This window comes from Nicotiana sylvestris, chromosome 11 (genome assembly GCF_000393655.2).
Source record: "Nicotiana sylvestris chromosome 11, ASM39365v2, whole genome shotgun sequence".
Lineage (NCBI taxonomy): Eukaryota > Viridiplantae > Streptophyta > Magnoliopsida > Solanales > Solanaceae > Nicotiana > Nicotiana sylvestris.
In genome coordinates, this window is record NC_091067.1 from 8,891,952 (window position 1) to 8,911,736 (window position 19,785).

At 36.0% G+C, this 19,785-nt stretch overlaps 1 protein-coding gene and 1 long non-coding RNA gene across 2 annotated transcripts; both read left to right on the forward strand.

Moving 5' to 3' along the window:
- Nucleotides 1-753: 753 nt before the first annotated feature.
- On the forward strand, nt 754-13,576 carry LOC104225987 (RNA polymerase II C-terminal domain phosphatase-like 4). Its single transcript, XM_009777869.2, has 9 exons — nt 754-909; nt 3,188-3,408; nt 3,677-3,762; nt 5,809-5,924; nt 6,107-6,287; nt 7,810-8,099; nt 9,411-9,599; nt 9,942-9,980; nt 12,968-13,576. The coding sequence occupies exons 2-9, from the start codon at nt 3,188-3,190 to the stop codon at nt 13,265-13,267; spliced, it is 1,422 nt and encodes a 473-aa protein (XP_009776171.1). The 5' UTR covers nt 754-909; the 3' UTR covers nt 13,268-13,576.
- Nucleotides 13,577-13,915: 339 nt separating this feature from the next.
- LOC138882253 (uncharacterized) lies at nt 13,916-15,793 on the forward strand. Its single transcript, XR_011403733.1, has 2 exons — nt 13,916-14,015; nt 14,502-15,793. It is a non-coding gene; the product is annotated as an uncharacterized lncRNA (long non-coding RNA).
- Nucleotides 15,794-19,785: the final 3,992 nt, after the last annotated feature.

Sequence of the window (19,785 nt, forward strand, 5' to 3'; positions counted from 1 at the left end):
CTAGATATATGCTAGGAATTAATAAGTGCATCTATCCAAGTAGTACATGTACATAATGTATGGATGAATTAAATGAAGATACATATACATTTACTTTATTTATAACGATCAACAATAAAAAGTTCCATTCTGTATTTTTTCTCTTTAAAGTGAATATGCAATTTACAATTTGTAAATTAATTTCTTTTTTACACTCTCGCGACGAAGTTTACTAGTAATTAATATTTTAGTTCAAGTAGAATTAAATTTAGGCTCTTGAGGATTTCTTTGGGTAGAACTTTTTCCTTTATTGAGTTAGTTAAATAGGATGGATATTCATTAATTTTTATAATCTTACATTTAACTTTTAATATATAACTCAAATACTACTTTTAAAATAATATTTATGTGGCTTTTATAAAATTTCACTTATATAAGGGATACACACAACGCATGTAACGGGAGACTAATTCATATAAAAAAACTACAAATGTCATTTTATTCCTTACCTTCTCTTTTTCCCTTCTTTCGTCCCATTATAATATTAAAAACTTTTTAATATTAAGAGAAAAAAAATTATAATCTTATTTAAAAAAGAATGACACCATTTGCTATTCTAGTACCAAGCGCTTTATTTTCTTTGACTATATTCTCTTAAACATTTCTAAATATTTTTAACTATAAAAATTTGTGATTTGTAGTAATATTATGTACTAGTTTTTAACTATGTAAATTTATTTAAAAGATATAAAAAGCTATTATTGTAAAATCGGGGGAAAACACCCGTAAATAAACCTAACTCTGTGGTGGGAAAAAAAAGACCTAACTCTGTCTTCACTCTTCCGTCTTACCCGAGATTTTCTGCCGCTGCAATAAGGACCAGCGTCGCCGTCACCGGCTCTGGCCGTGAAATCTGAATACCCATTTTAGGTAATTTTTCTAGTCCAATTTCTGGTACGTTGTTTTCGTCCAATTTTTTTGCAGTAAAGGTGATTACTTAATGAAAATTTAAAGGCTGTATTGAATTGTATTGTTATTCAGATGATAATTTTAGCTGCTGAATTGGTCTCCTTTCTCTTTTTGTGTTTGTCCAATGGGTTTCATTTGTCTGCTGAGTTTGTGAACTCTAACATGAATAAAGTTGATGCGGAGAAAAGGCCATTTTTTTAAGTAGCAGTAAATATGGAGTAGTAATATTTCCAATTTACTTGATATAGAATCGCTCTTGATGTGTAAATCCAGTAGTCATCACATATTAACCCCAAGAGAGGAAAATTGTGGGAGTTCTAACAGTGGCAATCAAACAAGAACTTGATGAGTGAAATCTGTTAACAAAAAGAAAAAGGATAGCTTTTTGAATCACTATATCCCGGGTCCCTTGATAACTTTGGATTAGTGATCATAGGATTGATGTGATATCTCAAAACTGGAATTTGATGTTAAATTTATAAGGGATATGTGGGAACTCACCAATGAAGTTAGAAAGTTTGGGAGATGAAATGTTGTTGTGGTTTAGGCTAATATGCCGATGATGCTTCTGGTCCTTATGATGGAAGAAGACTAAAGCAGAAAGAAAATCTGAAGCATGGTGAAAGGCGGTTCCCTTTGGTTATTCAGCTTTGGGAACTTTGTTTGAACTTCCTGTTTATCATATTTCCCGTCTTCTTTTGGTCAGTTTCTGCAAACAATGAAAGAAGAGAAGTCACATAAGGTGACCGTGAAAGCTAACTGCATATAGCTGCTTCTGGCCTTTCTCCACTTAATACTAAAGTATTCCCTTGTAAGTGATCTCCCATGCTTCAGGTCATAGCCTGTGTCAATTACTTGCTTGCTCTAAGATATAAGATTATCCTCGCACTGATTGTTGATCCTCCTAGATCCTTACTTCAAATGCTGATATTGTAGCATACGGCAAATCTGGCAATTCGTAGTTGGTGTCGCTTTGTTAAATTAGGTCCATCATTATAAGATTGCCAGATTAAGACGCAGAGCATTTTACTTCTCAGTGCCATGTAAAGGCAACTGATCTGAAGTCAGCTTTAAACTTTCTCAATCTTGTAATGAGTATTATTGATTGGTGCCTTATCTTTATCCATAAAGGGGTACCTTGCTTGCATTTCATGGAGCATTCTTTGTTGTTGAATCTTGTTTCTTCATGCATGCCAAGTCAAGCAAAATGCTGTAGGCTAGGATACCAGGCCTCGCTCACTCTTGTTTTAAACTAAAAAGGGATATTAGTATTATAGATATTAAACTCGAGGAGCTCTTTGAAATTATGTCTAAGCTTTATGTCTAATAAAATGATATTTCTCTTATATACCTCAAAACCGACAGGCTTAACTGTAATTAATCTGAGAGTTAAATCTGATCATTCTTATTGCAAAAAAAAAAAGTAAAATAAAATCAGATCACTTTTTAATCTTAAATCAAACGTATTTTTGTTTTTAACTTTCAATTTTCATCTGAAGTTGAAAAGCCCTTTGTACAAACATTATAAACGCCAAAAACCCTTTCTGCGCCTGTGAAAACTCGCCGGCCGTGATTTCAGGTTCCGTCACTCTCTCTCCGTCTCTGTGAACTCCATTGTTCTCTCTGTGATTGTTGTTTCAATTCTTATTAACCACTTTCTGTTTCTAGTTTTTTTACATTTGGCATAAATTTTTTTATGGGTATTCCCATATACTTCGGAAAAATTTGAATAATTCATCTGATTTGGCTATTTTTTTTGTGTATGTTTACTAGTACCATTTAGTTAGTCTTATGTAGAATTATTGCTGGGTTGTTTGGGGCTTTAGTGAAGATTTATAAGAATGAGAATTAGGGCTACAGAGAGGTGAATGAGTTGTAGATTAGACTTCTATCTGACAAAGCTGAAATTTGAACATTTAACTTGATAAAATCAGGTCACATTTTTGGCATACTTTACTGAATTATAAACTACTAATTACTCATTAAGTTTGTTTATATGGGTTGGTCTTTTCAATTCTGCAATGCGATTGAGCTTTATGCCTTAATGATATCCTCATAGTGTGTGTGTGTGAGAGAGAATAATTACAAAGTTGCAGTCCACATGTAAATTGAAATTGTTTTAAAGCTATTGGTTTTTGTTTTGAGTTTTTGACACGGTAGTAAAAAAGGATGTTGCTGTATCAACTGTGTTGCTTATAATGTAGCATGATTCTTATATAATTCATGTCGGGCATGCCAGATGAGTCTGACGGCAGATTCTCCAGTGCACTCATCAAGCAGCGATGATTTTGCAGCATTTCTCGATGCAGAGTTGGACTCTGCTTCTGATGTATCACCTGACCAACACGAAGTAGAAAATGAAGAAGCAGAGGGAGAGGAAGAGGTGGAAGATGAGGAAGGGCAAGATGAAGATGGTGGCGATGGTGATGATCTTGATGATGGCGCCTCAGATTCTAGCAGGTATTATAAGATTCTGTGTGAAGCTTGGATTTGTTAGTTCATCTAAGATAAGTTTTTGAGTTAAACATGAAAAAGAGCTCGTGTAGAAGAAGCAAATTACAAAAGGGTTGTGCTGATTGTCACCAACTACTGTTAGTTCTGCTGAAATTGGAAATCTTTTTATTGCTAAATTTACTATTGCTTTTTAAAGTCTAACATTGCAGTTTGATTGTTTGTGCTTAAACTAAATGTTCCATTTCCTCATTGATGTCTATTTTGATTATCATAGGATAAAGAAGCGCAAAGCAGAGGCTTTGGAAGATGCAGTGTATCCACAGAGTTCAGCATCTCGTGGAGAACCAGCAGAAACTTCAGGTGAGGCTGTAGAAGAGTTATTCAATCTTCTGATAGGCTGTTTAGCATTTTATCCGCACATTAAACAAATCTGTTTAGCATTTTATCAAGATCGAGTTGAATGATTTGATGTTCTGATGTTGTTGTAGAGATATTATAACACCTGACAATAATTCTTTTTAATTCATGTCAGCACCTACTTAGGTCTAGAGGTATACTTGAGCCAAGCTCAGTCTTGTTTTACTGCTGGTGCTTGACTCTAAATGCAAAATGAGCTTCAAACAAAGCACACGAGCTCAAGTGAAAGCCTACCTTGAAATTCAAATGAGCTCATAATAATTTTGAGTTTCAGCTTTTATTCGAGCGTATAATATTTGAATAACACCATTTCATGGCCCTGAAAAATGGTTTGGAAATTGCTGATAGAGAAGGTCACCTGAGATGGTTTGTCTGTATTGTACATAGACTTTTAACTGCACTAGCTTGTATGTGTGACAGTATGTTGATTGACGGGGATATAAAGGGGTAAAGTAGACCTAAAATCACGTGGAGAGAAGTTGTCTCAAGATTTACAATCTCCTAGCATCATTATGACTTAGCTAAGGTTAGAGATGAATGAAGTAAAGTATCCACATAGGTGATATCTATGAGTGGGGTTAATGCCTAGTTGTTGTCATTGCACTTACATTAGGTTAAGTGTTGGTTGTAGTCTTGTATATGCATGTAGAAGTAAGTGTAAGTTTTAAAGAACCTCTAGATCCAAAAAAGCCCTCATTTGCTCTTATACTTTATTAAAAAGTGAGTTGGACCTCTAGTTAATTGAGTGATTGCTATATGTGTGAAAATGGGATGGAAACTTAAAATCACTTTTTTTTTTTGCATTTTTGTAGAATTAGAGATTTGGTACATGTTTCTATCTTGTCGAGGTTCTTCAATATATGCCTATCACTTGAAGAAATTTTTTGTAGTTGGACGGGGAGGAAAACTCTATGGAACAACAGAAAATTGTGGAATGCTATTCCTCTAGATGTCACATGGGTTGGAGAGAGAGGAACACTGAGTGCTTTGAAGGAAATAATGAGTCTCTATGCAGCTTGAATTAGGACTGTCTTCATCTTTTGGTTATTTGGTTTAAATGTTTTACATGACATAGAAAACTTGCAAAGACTGGAAGGTGAGGGAAACTCTTAAGAAACAGAAAGTTAACAGAAAGTTGTAGAATGCTATTCCTTTGTACGTCCCATGGTTGGAGAGTGAGGAGCAGTCAATGCTTCGAAGGAAATAAACAGCCTCTATGCACCTGGAAATATGCTTGTCTTCAGCTTTTGAATCGTTTGTTTAAATGATTTACATGACATGGAAAACTTGATTGATTTTGTCAGCTGCCACACAGCTAACAGCGAAGAATCCTTTTGTACTTTTGTATATTCTTCTCCACGAACTCACTTCTTTTTGTGGATATATTGACCTTACCTATTAGAAAATGTTCATTGGCCTGAAGTAAATACAATCTGATTATACTACAACTGGATCATTATGGGATTCTGTAGTCTTCTTTGCTTAATTACATCTTCTGACCATCTTATTAAAAGTTTAAAACCTTAGTTGCTGAATTCTGACAACGATAAGTATCAGATGATAGGCTGGTCTTCAGCTCTTTAAAACTTAGGTAATGCCTTTTCCATCTTCTGATCATCTTATTAAAACCTTAGTTGCTGAATTCTGACAACGATAAGTATCAGATGATAGGCTGGTCTTCAGCTCTTTAAAACTTAGGTAATGCCTTTTCCATATAGATGACAGCTATGGTTTCCTTGACACTAAAAATGCTTCTTTGAGCTTTCATTCTTTGGGAGGGACTAGAAAATGGCAAATTAGTTTCCCTGACAAAAGATCAAGAAATAGGGAAAGAAATAATTTTTAGGATGAAATTAATTAATAGGCTGCAGCTACTTGCATGTAGTTATAAGTTCTTTGACTCTTTCCTTTCCAGTCATCGACGTGCTTCTCCAGCGTGAAGTGCGTGTGTGGTTCTGTGTGATAAACCTGACATGTCCCTGTTTGCAGGAGCATCTTTGGCTCTGGATATATGCTCACATCCTGGTGTCATGGGAGGGATGTGTATAAGGTGTGGGCAGAAGGTGGAAAACGAATCGGGTGTGGCTTTTGGATACATACACAAGGTTATTGTTAATGATTCAGGAGTCACTAAAATACACTTGTATATACATATGTTCTTTTCTTTTGAGTTGGGTTGGGTGTGGGGAGGGTTGAGAGGAATGGAAGGCACTATATGATGTGCTGGGGACAGCTATTACTAGTAAACTTTCTACATCTTTACTGGATTCTATAATTAATTTTGCAGAATTTGAGGCTTGCAGATGATGAAATTGCTCGATTGCGTGACAAAGACCTGAAGAACTTATTACGTCATAAAAAGCTGTACTTGGTTCTTGATTTAGACCACACACTTCTGAACTCAACTAGACTTGCAGATATTTCAGCAGAAGAATTATACTTGAAGGACCAACGAGAAGTACTGCCTGGTATGCTACTCTTACTGGTTATGTGCTAGTGGCTTATAATTTCGATGCTTATATCTTGCTCTTGAAAGTGATGAAAATCTGTTTTACTTGCACAAGGAAGCTAGGGAAGCAAAATAAGAAAATTTGTCCAACAGGTTATACCGGTACTGCCTAGGTCTCCTAGCCTGAAATCTGTTAGAGATATTGGTAGTTGGAGGGAAACCTGCAGCAGTGAGGTGAAGTACTGCTAGGATCTCTACGATGTAGCTTGCATGGGATTTTATGGTGTATATATGTTATGTGACTACTAGTTTAATGAACTAGATAGAGAAGGAAGCTATACAGAAAGTACGAGGTAATGTTACACTACGTAGTTAAGAAAATCTGTGTTATTGGAATTAGTAGTTGTCCCTCTGATCAGATTTACTGTGCTAATTTCTGTCCTCAATCTACTACTAGCATCTTATTCCTTTAATTTTTTTTTGAGAATATCTTATTCCTTTAATTTGATCTCCAAGGTTTGAAAGGGATCTGATAGCAGGCAGATATGTGTCTCTGTGACTACATTACTCTTTGATTTCATTCATATAATACCTAAACAGAACTTCAGAAGTGGTTAAATTAAAGTCCAATTTAGTGGGTCGTTAGAAAGATGAACAGGTTTTGTGTATTGGTGCAGTTTGCACAAGATAGATGAGGAGACTTTAGCTCATTCACTTTCCATTGTGACTAGATGCATCTGTGCTTTAGCCATTTATACGAGCAATTAGGGTGCATCTAATTCATAATGTTACAATCTGTTAGATTCCTTCTGGCCTGGAGGCAGTTGTTTGCTGGAGCAATTTAGTACTGGACATCATTCCTAGATGTGTACTGATGTGTGTCTGTTTGGAGAGAAATAGAAGATTTTTTGACATTAGTAGGTCCCATGCACATTTTAATCTACTTGCTTGGTGCATGGAATATGTAACTTCTTGACAGACCAACCTGCAATTTTCTTAGAGATTGCAGATTCTGAAGCTAATAGAAATTCTTTCCCAACCTAGCGAGCATTTTTACGAATCGGGGGAGGGAGGGACGGAGAAAGAGGGGGGGGAGGGATTACACTATTTTAGATGATGTGGTATATGTTTTTTGCAGAGTTAATGTTTACTAGTGTCTTGTAATGATGCAGAAGCCTGGACTAGGAAAAGAATGTTTAGCTGGCGCTCTTGATTAGAAAGTGTAATGGATATATCATGTTCTGATTGCAACTGATGTTCCCTTTTTGGGACTTCTGACATGTGGGTCATCTAAATTATGCTGTTTGATAACCTGGCCTGTAACCCTAGAGCTTTGTAAGCTCTTCACTTTGTTAATTCTTTGTGGTAATCTTTGTCATCGTGTACATTAAGTTTTGTCTTTTCTTATACTAGTTTGCTTAGACCTCATATATGGTAAGGACTTCTTTTGCTTTTATTCTTGTTGTTTGGTCGTGATAGTTATTTTGTAGGTATCTGTTCTGCACTGTTTTATGATGTTTTTGCCAACTTGTGATATACAGATGCTTTGAGAAGCAACCTTTTCAAATTGGATTGGATACACATGATGACAAAGTTGAGGCCATTTGTCCACACCTTCCTGAAAGAAGCCAGTAGTTTATTCGAGATGTACATTTACACAATGGGTGAACGTCCTTATGCATTGGAAATGGCAAGCTTACTTGACCCTGGAGGTATCTACTTCCATTCTAGAGTGATTGCTCAAGGAGACTGCACCCAGAGGCATCAAAAGGGCCTTGATGTTGTTGTGGGTCAAGAAAGTGCTGTCCTGATCCTTGATGATACTGAAGCGGTAAGCAATTCTCTAGGAGTATCATGTTCCCTCCACGAAGAATGAAAGAATTTCTTTGGTGGTTAGGAGAATGCTAATACCATTGAGATAGTTCTTATTCCATATAGTAATTTTCCTTCTCAAAGAAAAAGAATGCTAATACCGTTGAAGGCTTATCTCATACATACAAAGGGAGAGTTAATTGGACTAAATTTAAGTTCCCGCCACCCTAATTCCATGACAGCTTTCCATTTTTCATGTATTGCTATTCTGACAGTTCAGATTTGTTTTTGGAGTTTAACTTATCTGCATGGAACTTCGTTGAGCCTGATTGTTATCAACGGTTCTTTGTTCGTGTTATGCGTTCACATTTGTAGTTCCCTCTTTTTTAATGATTGTTAAGCATGTTCAGGTTACATTTGATTACCACTTTTTACTGGCACTTTGCTGGGGGGTGGAGAAAATGCAGGAGTTGCTGTTGACGTACTGAAAGCAAGTTTTGAATAATGGAATGAAACAATTTGCTGCTCTTGCCTGCAATTAATAAATTGGACGGTTTCTCACTTTGTGTGTTATCCTTGTGCTGAGTTCTATCATTTCAACACTATTGTATGTCCCTGAAGGGGCTGCCTGCAATTAATAATTATGTACAAGTTTCTGCTCCACTTGCTTTCCATTGTATCTCTTGTCAGATACTCTTTGGAACTTTTTAATATCTACAAACCAGTTTCTTGTTCTACATGTTCATTATATATCTTCATGTTTTAGTCAGTTCTCTATGAACCATAGTTGTGCTAATAGCTGTCATCAATTTTTTTTTCTTTAACTCCCATTTATGTTCCCAAATGCAAGTGCTGTTTTTTTTTTTTTTTTTTTTTGAAAATGGGGTCTGTTTGTGCTGAAATTCATAAAACAGTAGTTTACTGTAATCTTCTGCTCCCAGAAACTCTCTTAATTCAGCACAAACATTATAAACCTTTTGTGTCTAGAACTGTAGAACAATTTCCGTTGCTTATTACTCCCTATTTGATCAAAGTCTTAGTTATTTTTCTTGTGTTTTTATTTATGGATACTTTTTCTTGATGTTGCCGATAGTTGGTTTGAGTTCTCCTAGTTTGAGTTAAATGCTTATGTTTGTATTGTATGACTATCTTAAACTTGTATCTGGTCCCAACTGCATGAATCTCTGAAAGGCCTGCTGTGTGTCTAAAGCTCTCTGAGTAATCTCATTTGAGCGAAGACTATTATCAAGTTCCATATTTTTCTAAATTCTAATTTTTAGTTAGAGAAATGAGTTGATTTTTGGGGGAACTGAAACTTGTGTTGTTTTAGGTATGGGGAAAACACAAGGAGAACCTAATACTGATGGAGCGTTATCATTTCTTTACCTCAAGTTGTCGACAATTTGGTTTAAAATGTAAATCACTTTCTGCAACGAAAAGTGATGAAAATGAAGCTGAGGGAGCGCTTGCCTCTGTTTTAAAAGTACTGCAACAGATCCACAGTCTGTTCTTCGACCCGGTATGTTTTTTGCTATTCCTCCCCCAAAATTAACTCATACTTTCTGTTTGAGTCGTCTCAAAATCTGTCCAGTTTATTTTAACGAACCATAACATAATTAAATAGTTCTTCTTTTATTTTAAGGAAACCGAATTTTATGCTAGAAAACGTTCATACTTCAAAACTAATTCTACAATTACGGACCCACTTCGTTTGAATACAAAAAAACTTCAGTTCTTACCTAAGTAATCATGTAATGGGACATCTATATTGGCTCGAAGGGGGTAGTACTTACTAATTTTGTTACTTTTGATTGTAGCTGCCTTCCATTGTTGAGGTTATTTTTTCTTATTTTTCTTTCAGGAACGCAGGGACAATATTATGGAGCGAGATGTTAGGCAGGTAAAATTCTTGACAAACAGTTTAATTTATAGACGACTTTTAGTTTAGTACTCCTTCCGTTGGTCCGTCCTAATAAAAGAAACTTCTACTCTTTTCTGCCCATTCCAAAAACCTAACCCCTCATAAAATATTCTTCTCCACAATTCAAATTAAGATAAACCAAAAATCCAGTTTTCACATTATTAAATACTCTTCTGAATCACTTATCCCAACAACAATAGAAAAGGAAGAAGCTCTGCTAAATTATTTTTGACCAAGTTCAATGTTACAACAACAACAACCCAGTAGGATCCCACAAGTTGAGTCTGAGGAGGGTAGAGTGTACGCAGACCTTACCCCTACCCTGGAGGGATAGAGAGGTTGCTTCCGGGAGACCCTCGGCTCGTCCACCTATATGCTTTTCTCGACCTAAGAATATACATGGTACATAATGTAACTGCAGGAATAAATCCGTACGTCATTGCATTCACAGCTTTGGCAGGTGTAACCTCATGGCCTGATCTCGTGGCCAGCAAAATTGCTGCAGAACGGCAGCTTACAGCCGACTCTGCCATTGCTAACATTACCTGCAGGTTTCTTTGTCAGCCAATTATGCCCTTTACCTTTTACATAATTTAATAGGAGGTTTCTTTCGTCGTTTTCCAATTTTATTTTTCCCTTTTCCCAAATCTCACTAACAAGCAACTTAGGTGGTTAAGAAGTTTATCAAGTTTAATTTTTGCCCCTGTTAGCGAGGTAAAAGACTAAGGGGTCTTTTGGTTGGAGGGATTTGGAAAATAATTCTAGCATAAATGCAATTCTAGCATAAAAATAAATGCAATGTTTGGTCGGCGATTAGAAAAGAATAGTCTCCCCATAGCTAATGCGATATTTAGTTGGCTGTATAATAAAATATAATCCCTTCATTACTTTTATGTAGTGTTAGGTTGGCAGTATCCGAGACAATAGATCCGTAACAACAAAAACTGAAAAATAGAATCAGCATCGTAAAAGACAATAAATAAATAGAAAGGCCAAAATGTGAAAACATCAAAAATGTGAAACACAACAAAAACCGCTAGCACTCCTGGACAAAACACTATCAGACTAGCCTGCACAACAAGGAGAAACGCTCGACTACTTCCTAACCTACAACCCTAATGCTTGACCTCCACACCTTCCTATCAAGGGTCATGTCCTCGGAAATTTGAAGCCGTCCCATGTCCTGCCTGATCACCTCCCCCAATACTTCTTAGGCCGCCCTCTACCTCCTCTCGTATCTGCCAGAGCCACAACCGCTCACACCAAGCATCAAGGCTCCTCCTCCGCACGTGCCTGAACCATCTAAGTGTCGCTTCCCGCATCTTGTCATCCAAAGGAGCCACGCCCACCCTCTCCCGAATGTCCTCATTCCTAATCTTATCTATCTTAGTGTGCCCGCACCTCCACCTCAACATCCTCATTTCTGCTACTTTCATCCTCGGGATATGTGAAATCTTGACTGGCCAACACTTAGCCCCATACAACATGGTTGGTCCAACCACCGTTCTATAGAACTTACCTTAAAGTTTCGGTGGCATATTCTTGTCACACAAGACTCCAGATGCTAACCTCCATTTCATCCACCCCACCCCGATACGGTGCGTTACATTCCCTTCGATCTCCCCACCTCCTTGGTCTTGTCAGACAAGACCAAGTTCAATGTTCTGCCAAAAATTTTACGCTTAGTAAGTGATTGCAAAGTTGATTAAGGAAACATGGATTTTAGAAGATTTGTGATAAAACAGATTCCGACTGATGTGAATTTATGCATTCGGCAACGAAATTTGAATTACTAAGTTTGTGAGGTGAAGAAAGTTTGTTTTAGGGAACATGGTTTTTGTTCCAAACTCTAGAAGTCCTGTTCTAATAGCCTAAGCATGGATGTGATTTTGTTCGCCAAATGTCTGAGAAAATTACGTTGGAGCTCCCAACATGACTCTAATCGCCATAAAGTTTGTTTTCCTATGGGGTTTAACGGTGCTAGTCAAAGTAGACTGCATTTAATTGTGACGGAGAAGGGAATGTATTTGCATGTCATATTCCCGGTATGCATTGGTTCAACATCGTGTGTACACCTCTTGAATAAATATTTATTGAGTGCTTTGTGTCCATTTCGTAGTTTATCACCATAGTTTCATTACTTTACTCGAAAGCTTCCTTTCTGCTGCCTAAGGTGGTTTGAGGCTTACTTGCTTAGTTGTTTCTACATAACAAGTATTGGCTGTATTGCAGTCTGTGAAAGTAACACTAACCTAACATATTGCTGACTTATGTGCAATACCTATTTCCCATGAAAGGTTAATTAACATTTGGTCCTGAGTGAACTTTGATATAATTGTCTTTTGCTGATTACCAATAACTTAATGTAGCTTATGATGCCTGAAATTTGGAAACCATAATAAGGGGTACTGAGCTTATGGGGGACCTTCAAATCCTGAAAATACCCACCTCCGCTCTTCCCCCTCCTTACCCAAAAGAGGTGGAGGTTGGGGGCAGTCCAGGGGAACAACAACAACAACAACAACAAAAAACCCAGTATGTTCCCACCAGGTGGGGTCTGGGGAGGGTAGTGTGTACGCAGACCTTACCCCTACCTAACAGGTAGAGAGGCTCTTTCCAATAAAGAAATGAAAGAATACTATGTTCTGCTGATCTCGGTTCTTTAAAGAAAGTTGAAGTTGTATGATCATAGATCGTATATCTTAAAGTGTAACGATCGCTTCTGAATGATATCACTTGTAATGGGGGTATTGGAGCGTTTTTGGCCCTCAACAAGGCGCGAGTCTGCGGCATCACTTATGTTTCCGAGAATTTAACAGCTAAGCAATCCAAAGCAAATTGGGTTTAGCTATATGAATCCTAATTGTCCATGTCGCTTCATTTAAACCTGTCTCAGTCTTGTGTCTAGAGAATTTATTTATGGACACTTAGTGTAGTCTAATAAGAATTTGTTGGCATTTTTACAGGTGCTGAAACAAGTTCGGAAGGAAATACTGAAGGGTTGTAAAATTGTCTTCACCCGGGTATTTCCTACACAATTCCAAGCAGAAAATCACCACTTGTGGAAATTGGCTGAGCAATTAGGAGCCACATGCTCCACAGAAGTCGATCAATCGGTGACACATGTGGTCTCCATGGATGCTGGAACTGACAAATCGCGTTGGGCAGTGAAGGAAAAGAAATTTTTGGTCCATCCAAGATGGATTGAAGCTGCTAATTATTTATGGCGAAAGCCGCTTGAAGAAAACTTCCCAGTCAGTTCATAACAGTTTGCTAACCTTAGTTTTGAATAGGGAATATAGTGATTGTAAATTGTAGTAGAATTCTTTCAGGTTTATTTCACTACCAAAATCATCTGATTATGACAAAAAAATGGTTCACGGGGGAATCAGACCAAAATCGGAACAGGCACAGGTTAAGCATATTCTGGAGAAAAGGTGGATGAATTTGATGCTGGATTGTCTTTCTCAGAGCTTTCTTTGAATATAGTCTAGACATTGGATCTCGCTTTTCTGTACTACGTTTCGAGTTAAGTTTTATGTCTAAGTTATGCAATCATGTCACTTATGAGGTAATTACTTGTAGGTTAATTACACAATCAGGTTATTTATAAGATGATTACACAAAAAATTATGCATCAAGTATTGAATGGTATTTGGATAAAATCGATAATTAACCTATTATAGTAAGTTAAATTTGTTATGATGAATATCACATTATGGTGGATGTCTACTCTTCTTCCATGATCTTCATCTAAAATATTTAATGACATATTCAATAACATAATTTGTATGTTCAATGACATATTTCATGACATATTTTCTTCACTTTTTATGTCTATATAAAGGCCTTGTAATAGATAGGAAAACACACACAATTGAAGAAGAAAATCTCTTCATTCTCTCTATTTCTTGTTCATGTTTTACTAAATTGCTTTTATTTCATAACACGTTATCAGCACGAAGCTCTAATTTTATTCTTAACTCCAGCTAAGTTGAGCCATATTTTATTGAGGTATGTATCATTATAATCATTTTATTTATGGCAGTACATATATCATATGCTTAATTCTTACAACCTAAATTTTTCTTTGCAATTTTTGATAATTTACATCATTCATGTTGTTGTTCCCTTTTTCATATTTTTGTTTATCATGTTGTTTTTCACACCTGACACAATACCATTAAAAAAAAAAGTATGCATATGTATGTAGTGTATACATTATCTAGTCACTGCAACTAATAAAACGTTAAATTCTATTAACATATATATATATATATATATATATATATATATATATATATATATATATATATATATATATATATATAAAGTGAAATGAAACAATATATAGTTTCTATTTTATGGCATGAATAAAATGAAATAGTAGATTGCTAACATGATATAGCTTTATTTTCATTTCTTTTACCTTAATCGATTTGTTTCATTAATTGTTTATTATTATAATTATTTCTCTAACTTATTCATCTTTTATGATAGTTTTCACTATGTCAAATTTATCAAAACTTGAATTTGTGGCACTTGACATCACCGGGAAGAACTATTTATCATGGGTCCTTGATGCTGAAATTCACCTTGACGCTAAAGGTCTTGGAAATACGATTATATAAGGAAATGAAGCATCAAATCAGGATAAAGCGAAGGCCATGATTTTCCTTCGCCATCATTTACATGAAGGGTTAAAAACTGAATATTTAACAGTAAAAGATCCACTTGAATTATGGATTAATTTGAAGGATCGATATGACCACCTAAAACTTACGGTATTACCGAAAGCTCGGTATGAGTGGATACATTTAAGGTTGCAAGACTTTAAAACTGTAAGTGAGTATAATTCTGCTATCTTTAAAGTAAGTTCTCTATTAAAATTATGTGGAGACACTATCACAGATGAGGACTTATTGGAAAAAACATTTTCTACTTTTCACGCTTCAAATGTGGTGCTACAACAACAATACCGTGAAAAAGGTTTTAAGAAATATTCTGAGTTAATCACATGCCTACTTGTGGCTGAGCATAATAATACTCTATTAATGAAAAATCATGAAGCCCGTCCTACTGGGTCAGCTCCATTTCCGGAAGTGAATGCTGTAGCAACATATGATAAGTTTGAAAGAAAACAAAATAATTACCGTGGTCGTGGACATGGTCGTAAACGTGGACATGGCAGGGGGCGAAACAATTATCGTCATTATGGTGGAAATAAATTGGAGAACAATAAGGGTTCTCAAATTAATCATTCAAAAGGTAAAGCTAGTATGTGTCACCGATGTGGTATGAGAGGTCATTGGGCACGCATTTGTCGTACGCCAGAACATTTTGTCAAACTTTATCAAGCCTCCCTCAAGAAAAAAGAAAATAATGTGGAGGCACACTTGACCTTTCAAAATAATAATGATGAAGCAGGTCCCTCAAATAAATATGATTCTAAGGCACATCCTGCATATAAAGATGATGATTTTGAAGGCCTAACAAATATTACTCATTTAGAAGTTGGAGACTTCTTTGAGGATATTGACTGAAGAATGAATCATCTTACTGGGGAATGAAGTTATAAAAGTTGTTATGTTTATGTTTGCAACTAGTTTATTTTTTCTTGAGTGTATTTTCCTAATGCATCATGTGTTGCTAGTTTCTATATTTCTAATGTATTTCTTAATGTTTTTTTTGCTTGTCTTTAATATTTCTTATGATGTATTATTTGTCTTTTTTTTTTTAATGAAGAATATGAAAATTCCACAGTCTTCAGTTGGACTCAAGATTAATAAAGATGATATATGTCTTCTGGATAGTGCTACAACACACACTATTTTAAAAGATAAGAGATATTTCTCTTATTTGGTAATGAAAGAAGCGAATGTTAATACAATATCCGGTAGTACAAGATTAATTGAAGGTTCTGGAAGAGCCAATTTATTACTACCAGGAGGAACAAATTTGGCTATTGATGAAGCACTATATTGTAGTAAATCTCAAAGAAACTTATTAAGTTTCAAAGATATTCGCCAAAATGGCTATCATATTGAGACTACAAATGATGAAAAGATTGAATATCTTTATATTACTACAATAACGTCCGGTAAGAAATATGTGCTTGAAATGTTACCCGCTTTTTCCTCCGGCTTATACTACACAAGTATTAGCAGGATTGAAATACATGCCGTAGTAAACAAGAAGTTTACTAATCAAGATAATTTTATTATTTGGCATGACCGGTTGGGCCATCCTGGTTCTAATATGATGCGTAAAATAATTGAGAATTCACATGGACATGCAATGAAGAATCAGAAAATTCTTCAATTTAAGGAATTCTCTTGTGCTGCATGTTCTCAAGGAAAATTAATTATTAGACCATCAACTATTAAAGTTAGGATGGAATCCCCTGCATTTCTGGAACGTATACAAGGTGATATATGTGGGCCCATTCACCCTCCATGTGGACCATTCAAATATTATATGGTTTTGATAGATGCATCTACAAGATGGTCACATGTGTGCTTACTATCAACTCGCAATATGGCATTTGCGAGATTGTTGGCTCAAATAATAAAGCTAAGAGCACAATTTCCAGATTATGCAATTAAGACAATCCGTCTTGATAATGCTGGTGAGTTTACATCCCAAGCCTTTAATGATTATTGTATTTCAACTGGGATAACAATTGAGCATCCGGTTGCTCATGTTCATACACAAAATGGTCTAGCAGAATCATTGATCAAACGCCTCCAATTAATTGCTAGACCAATGCTTATGAGAACAAAACTTCCCATTTCAGTATGGGGTCATGCTATTTTGCACGCAGCATCACTTGTGCGGATAAGGCCCACAAGTTATCATAAAGTCTCCCCATTGCAATTGGCTTTTGGTCAGGAGCCAAATATTTCCCATCTTAGGATCTTTGGTTGTGCGATATATGTTCCAATTGCTCCACCACAACGCACAAAGATGGGTCCTCAAAGAAGGTTGGGGATATATGTTGGATATGAATCTGCTTCAATTATAAAATATCTAGAGCCGATGACTGGAGATTTATTTACGGCAAGATTTTCTGATTGCCATTTTGATGAATCAGTATATCCAACATTAGGGGGAGAAAATAAGCAGCTGAAAAAGAATATAGATTGGAATGCATTATCACTGTCTCATTTAGATCCTCGAACAAATCAATGTGAACAAGAGGTTCAAAAGATTATTCATATGCAAAATATTGCAAATCAATTGCCAGATGCATTCACTGACCTACTAAGGGTGACCAAGTCACATATTCCAGCTGCTAATGCACCAATTCGAGTTGATATCCCGGCAGGACAATTAATTAAAGCAAATGAGTCTAAGCCATGCTTGAAACGTGGTAGACCAATCGGTTCTAAAGATAAAAATCCTCGAAGAAGAAAAGGAGCAAATGATCAAAGTAAACATAACACGGAGGTAGTGGCTCAAGAAGAGCCCCAAGACGTAACAAATGATAAGACCTTAGGGGAGGTCCAGGTACCTGAAAATAATGAAAATGAAGAGATATCAATAAGTTACGTCTTAACCAGGAAAAGATGGAACCGAAATAATGTTGTTATCGATAACATTTTTGCTTATAATGTTGCTGTTGAAATAATGCAACAAGATGAGGATCTTGAACCAAAATCTGTCAATGAATGTAGACAGAGAAATGATTGGCCAAAATGGAAAGACGCTATCCAGGCAGAGTTAACTTCACTTGGAAAACGTGAAGTCTTCGGACCCATAGTTCGAACACCTGAAGGCATAAAGCCAGTAGGGTATAAATGGGTTTTTGTGCGGAAACGAAATGATAAAAATGAAGTCGTTAGATATAAAGCACGACTTGTGGCACAAGGGTTTTCCCAAAGGCCTGGAATTGATTATATGGAGACATATTCTCCTGTAGTGGATGCTATCACCTTCAGGTATCTCATAAATATGGCAGTGCAAGAAAAACTTGATATGCATCTAATGGATGTTGTTACAGCCTATTTGTATGGATCATTAGACAACGAAATTTTTATGAAAGTACCTGAGGGATTTAAAGTGCCAGAAGCATATAAAAGTTTTCGAGAAACTTGTTCAATAAAGCTTCAGAAATCTTTATACGGATTGAAACAATCAGGTCGTATGTGGTACAATCGCCTGAGTGAATACCTGTTGAAAGAAGGGTACAAGAATGATCCAATTTGTCCTTGTGTCTTTATAAAAAGGTCTGGATCTGAATTTGTTATAATCGCTGTGTATGTTGATGATTTAAATATCATTGGAACTCCTGAGGAGCTTCCAAAAACAGTAGACTGTTTGAAGAAAGAATTTGAAATGAAAGATCTTGGAAAGACAAAATTTTGTCTTGGTCTACAAATTGAGTATATGAAAGATGGAATATTTGTCCATCAATCAACATACACCGAAAAGATTTTAAAGCGATTCTATATGGATAAAGCACATCCATTGAGTACCCCGATGGTTGTGAGATCACTTGATATAAAGAAAGATCCATTCCGACCTCATGAAAATGATGAAGAGCTTCTTGGTGCCGAAGTACCATATCTTAGTGCAATTGGGGCATTAATGTATCTTGCCAATAATTCCCGACCAGATATAGCTTTCTCAGTAAGTTTATTGGCAAGATTTAGTACTTCGCCAACACAAAGACACTGGAATGGTATTAAACATATATTCAGATACCTCCAAGGGACCATTGATATGGGTTTATTTTATTCAAACGAATCCAAGCCATCATTGATTGGTTATGCAGATGCAGGATATTTGTCTGATCCACACAAAGGTCGATCTCAGACAGGCTATTTATTTACAAGTGGAGGTACAACCATATCATGGCGTTCGACAAAACAAACTATGGTTGCTACTTCTTCAAATCATGCAGAGATAATAGCCATTCACGAAGCAAGTCGAGAATGCGTTTGGTTAAGATCTATAACTCAACACATTCAGCAAACATGTGGTTTTTCTTCGAAAGAGAATATTCCAACAATATTGTATGAAGACAATGCTGCATGCATAGCTCAATTGAAAGGAGGATATATCAAAGGAGATAGAACAAAACACATTTCACCAAAATTCTTTTTCACTCATGATCTTCAGAAGAATGGTGAAATAGATGTACAACAAGTTCGTTCAAGTGATAATTTGGCTGATCTGTTCACTAAGGCATTACCAACCTCAATATTTGAAAAGCTGATATATAAGATTGGAATGCGTCGTCTTCGAGACATTAAGTGATTTTTCATCAGGGGGAGTAACTACACGCTGCACTCTTTTCCTTAACCAAGGTTTTGTCCCACTGGGTTTTCCTGGTAAGGTTTTTAATGAGGCAGCAAGCAATGCATATTATAAATAACTATGTACATCCCAATATTTTTTTAGAGAGTTTTTAACAAGGCACATTATCTATGGACATCCAAGGGGGAGTGCTATGATGAATATCACATTATGGTGGATGTCTACTCTTCTTCCATGATCTTCATCTAAAATGCTTAATGACATATTCAATGACATAATTTGTATGTTCAATGACATATTCCATGACATATTTTCTTCACTTTTTATGCCTATATAAAGGCCTTGTAATAGATAGGAAAAATACACAATTGAAGAAGAAATAAGAATCTCTCTTCCTCTCTTTCTCTCTATATCTCTTAGTTTGTTTTTGCTTGTTCTATATTGTTATTTTGGGTTATATTTCATAACACGTTATCAGCACGAAGCTCTAATTTTATTCTTAACTCCAGTGTTTCTCTATTGA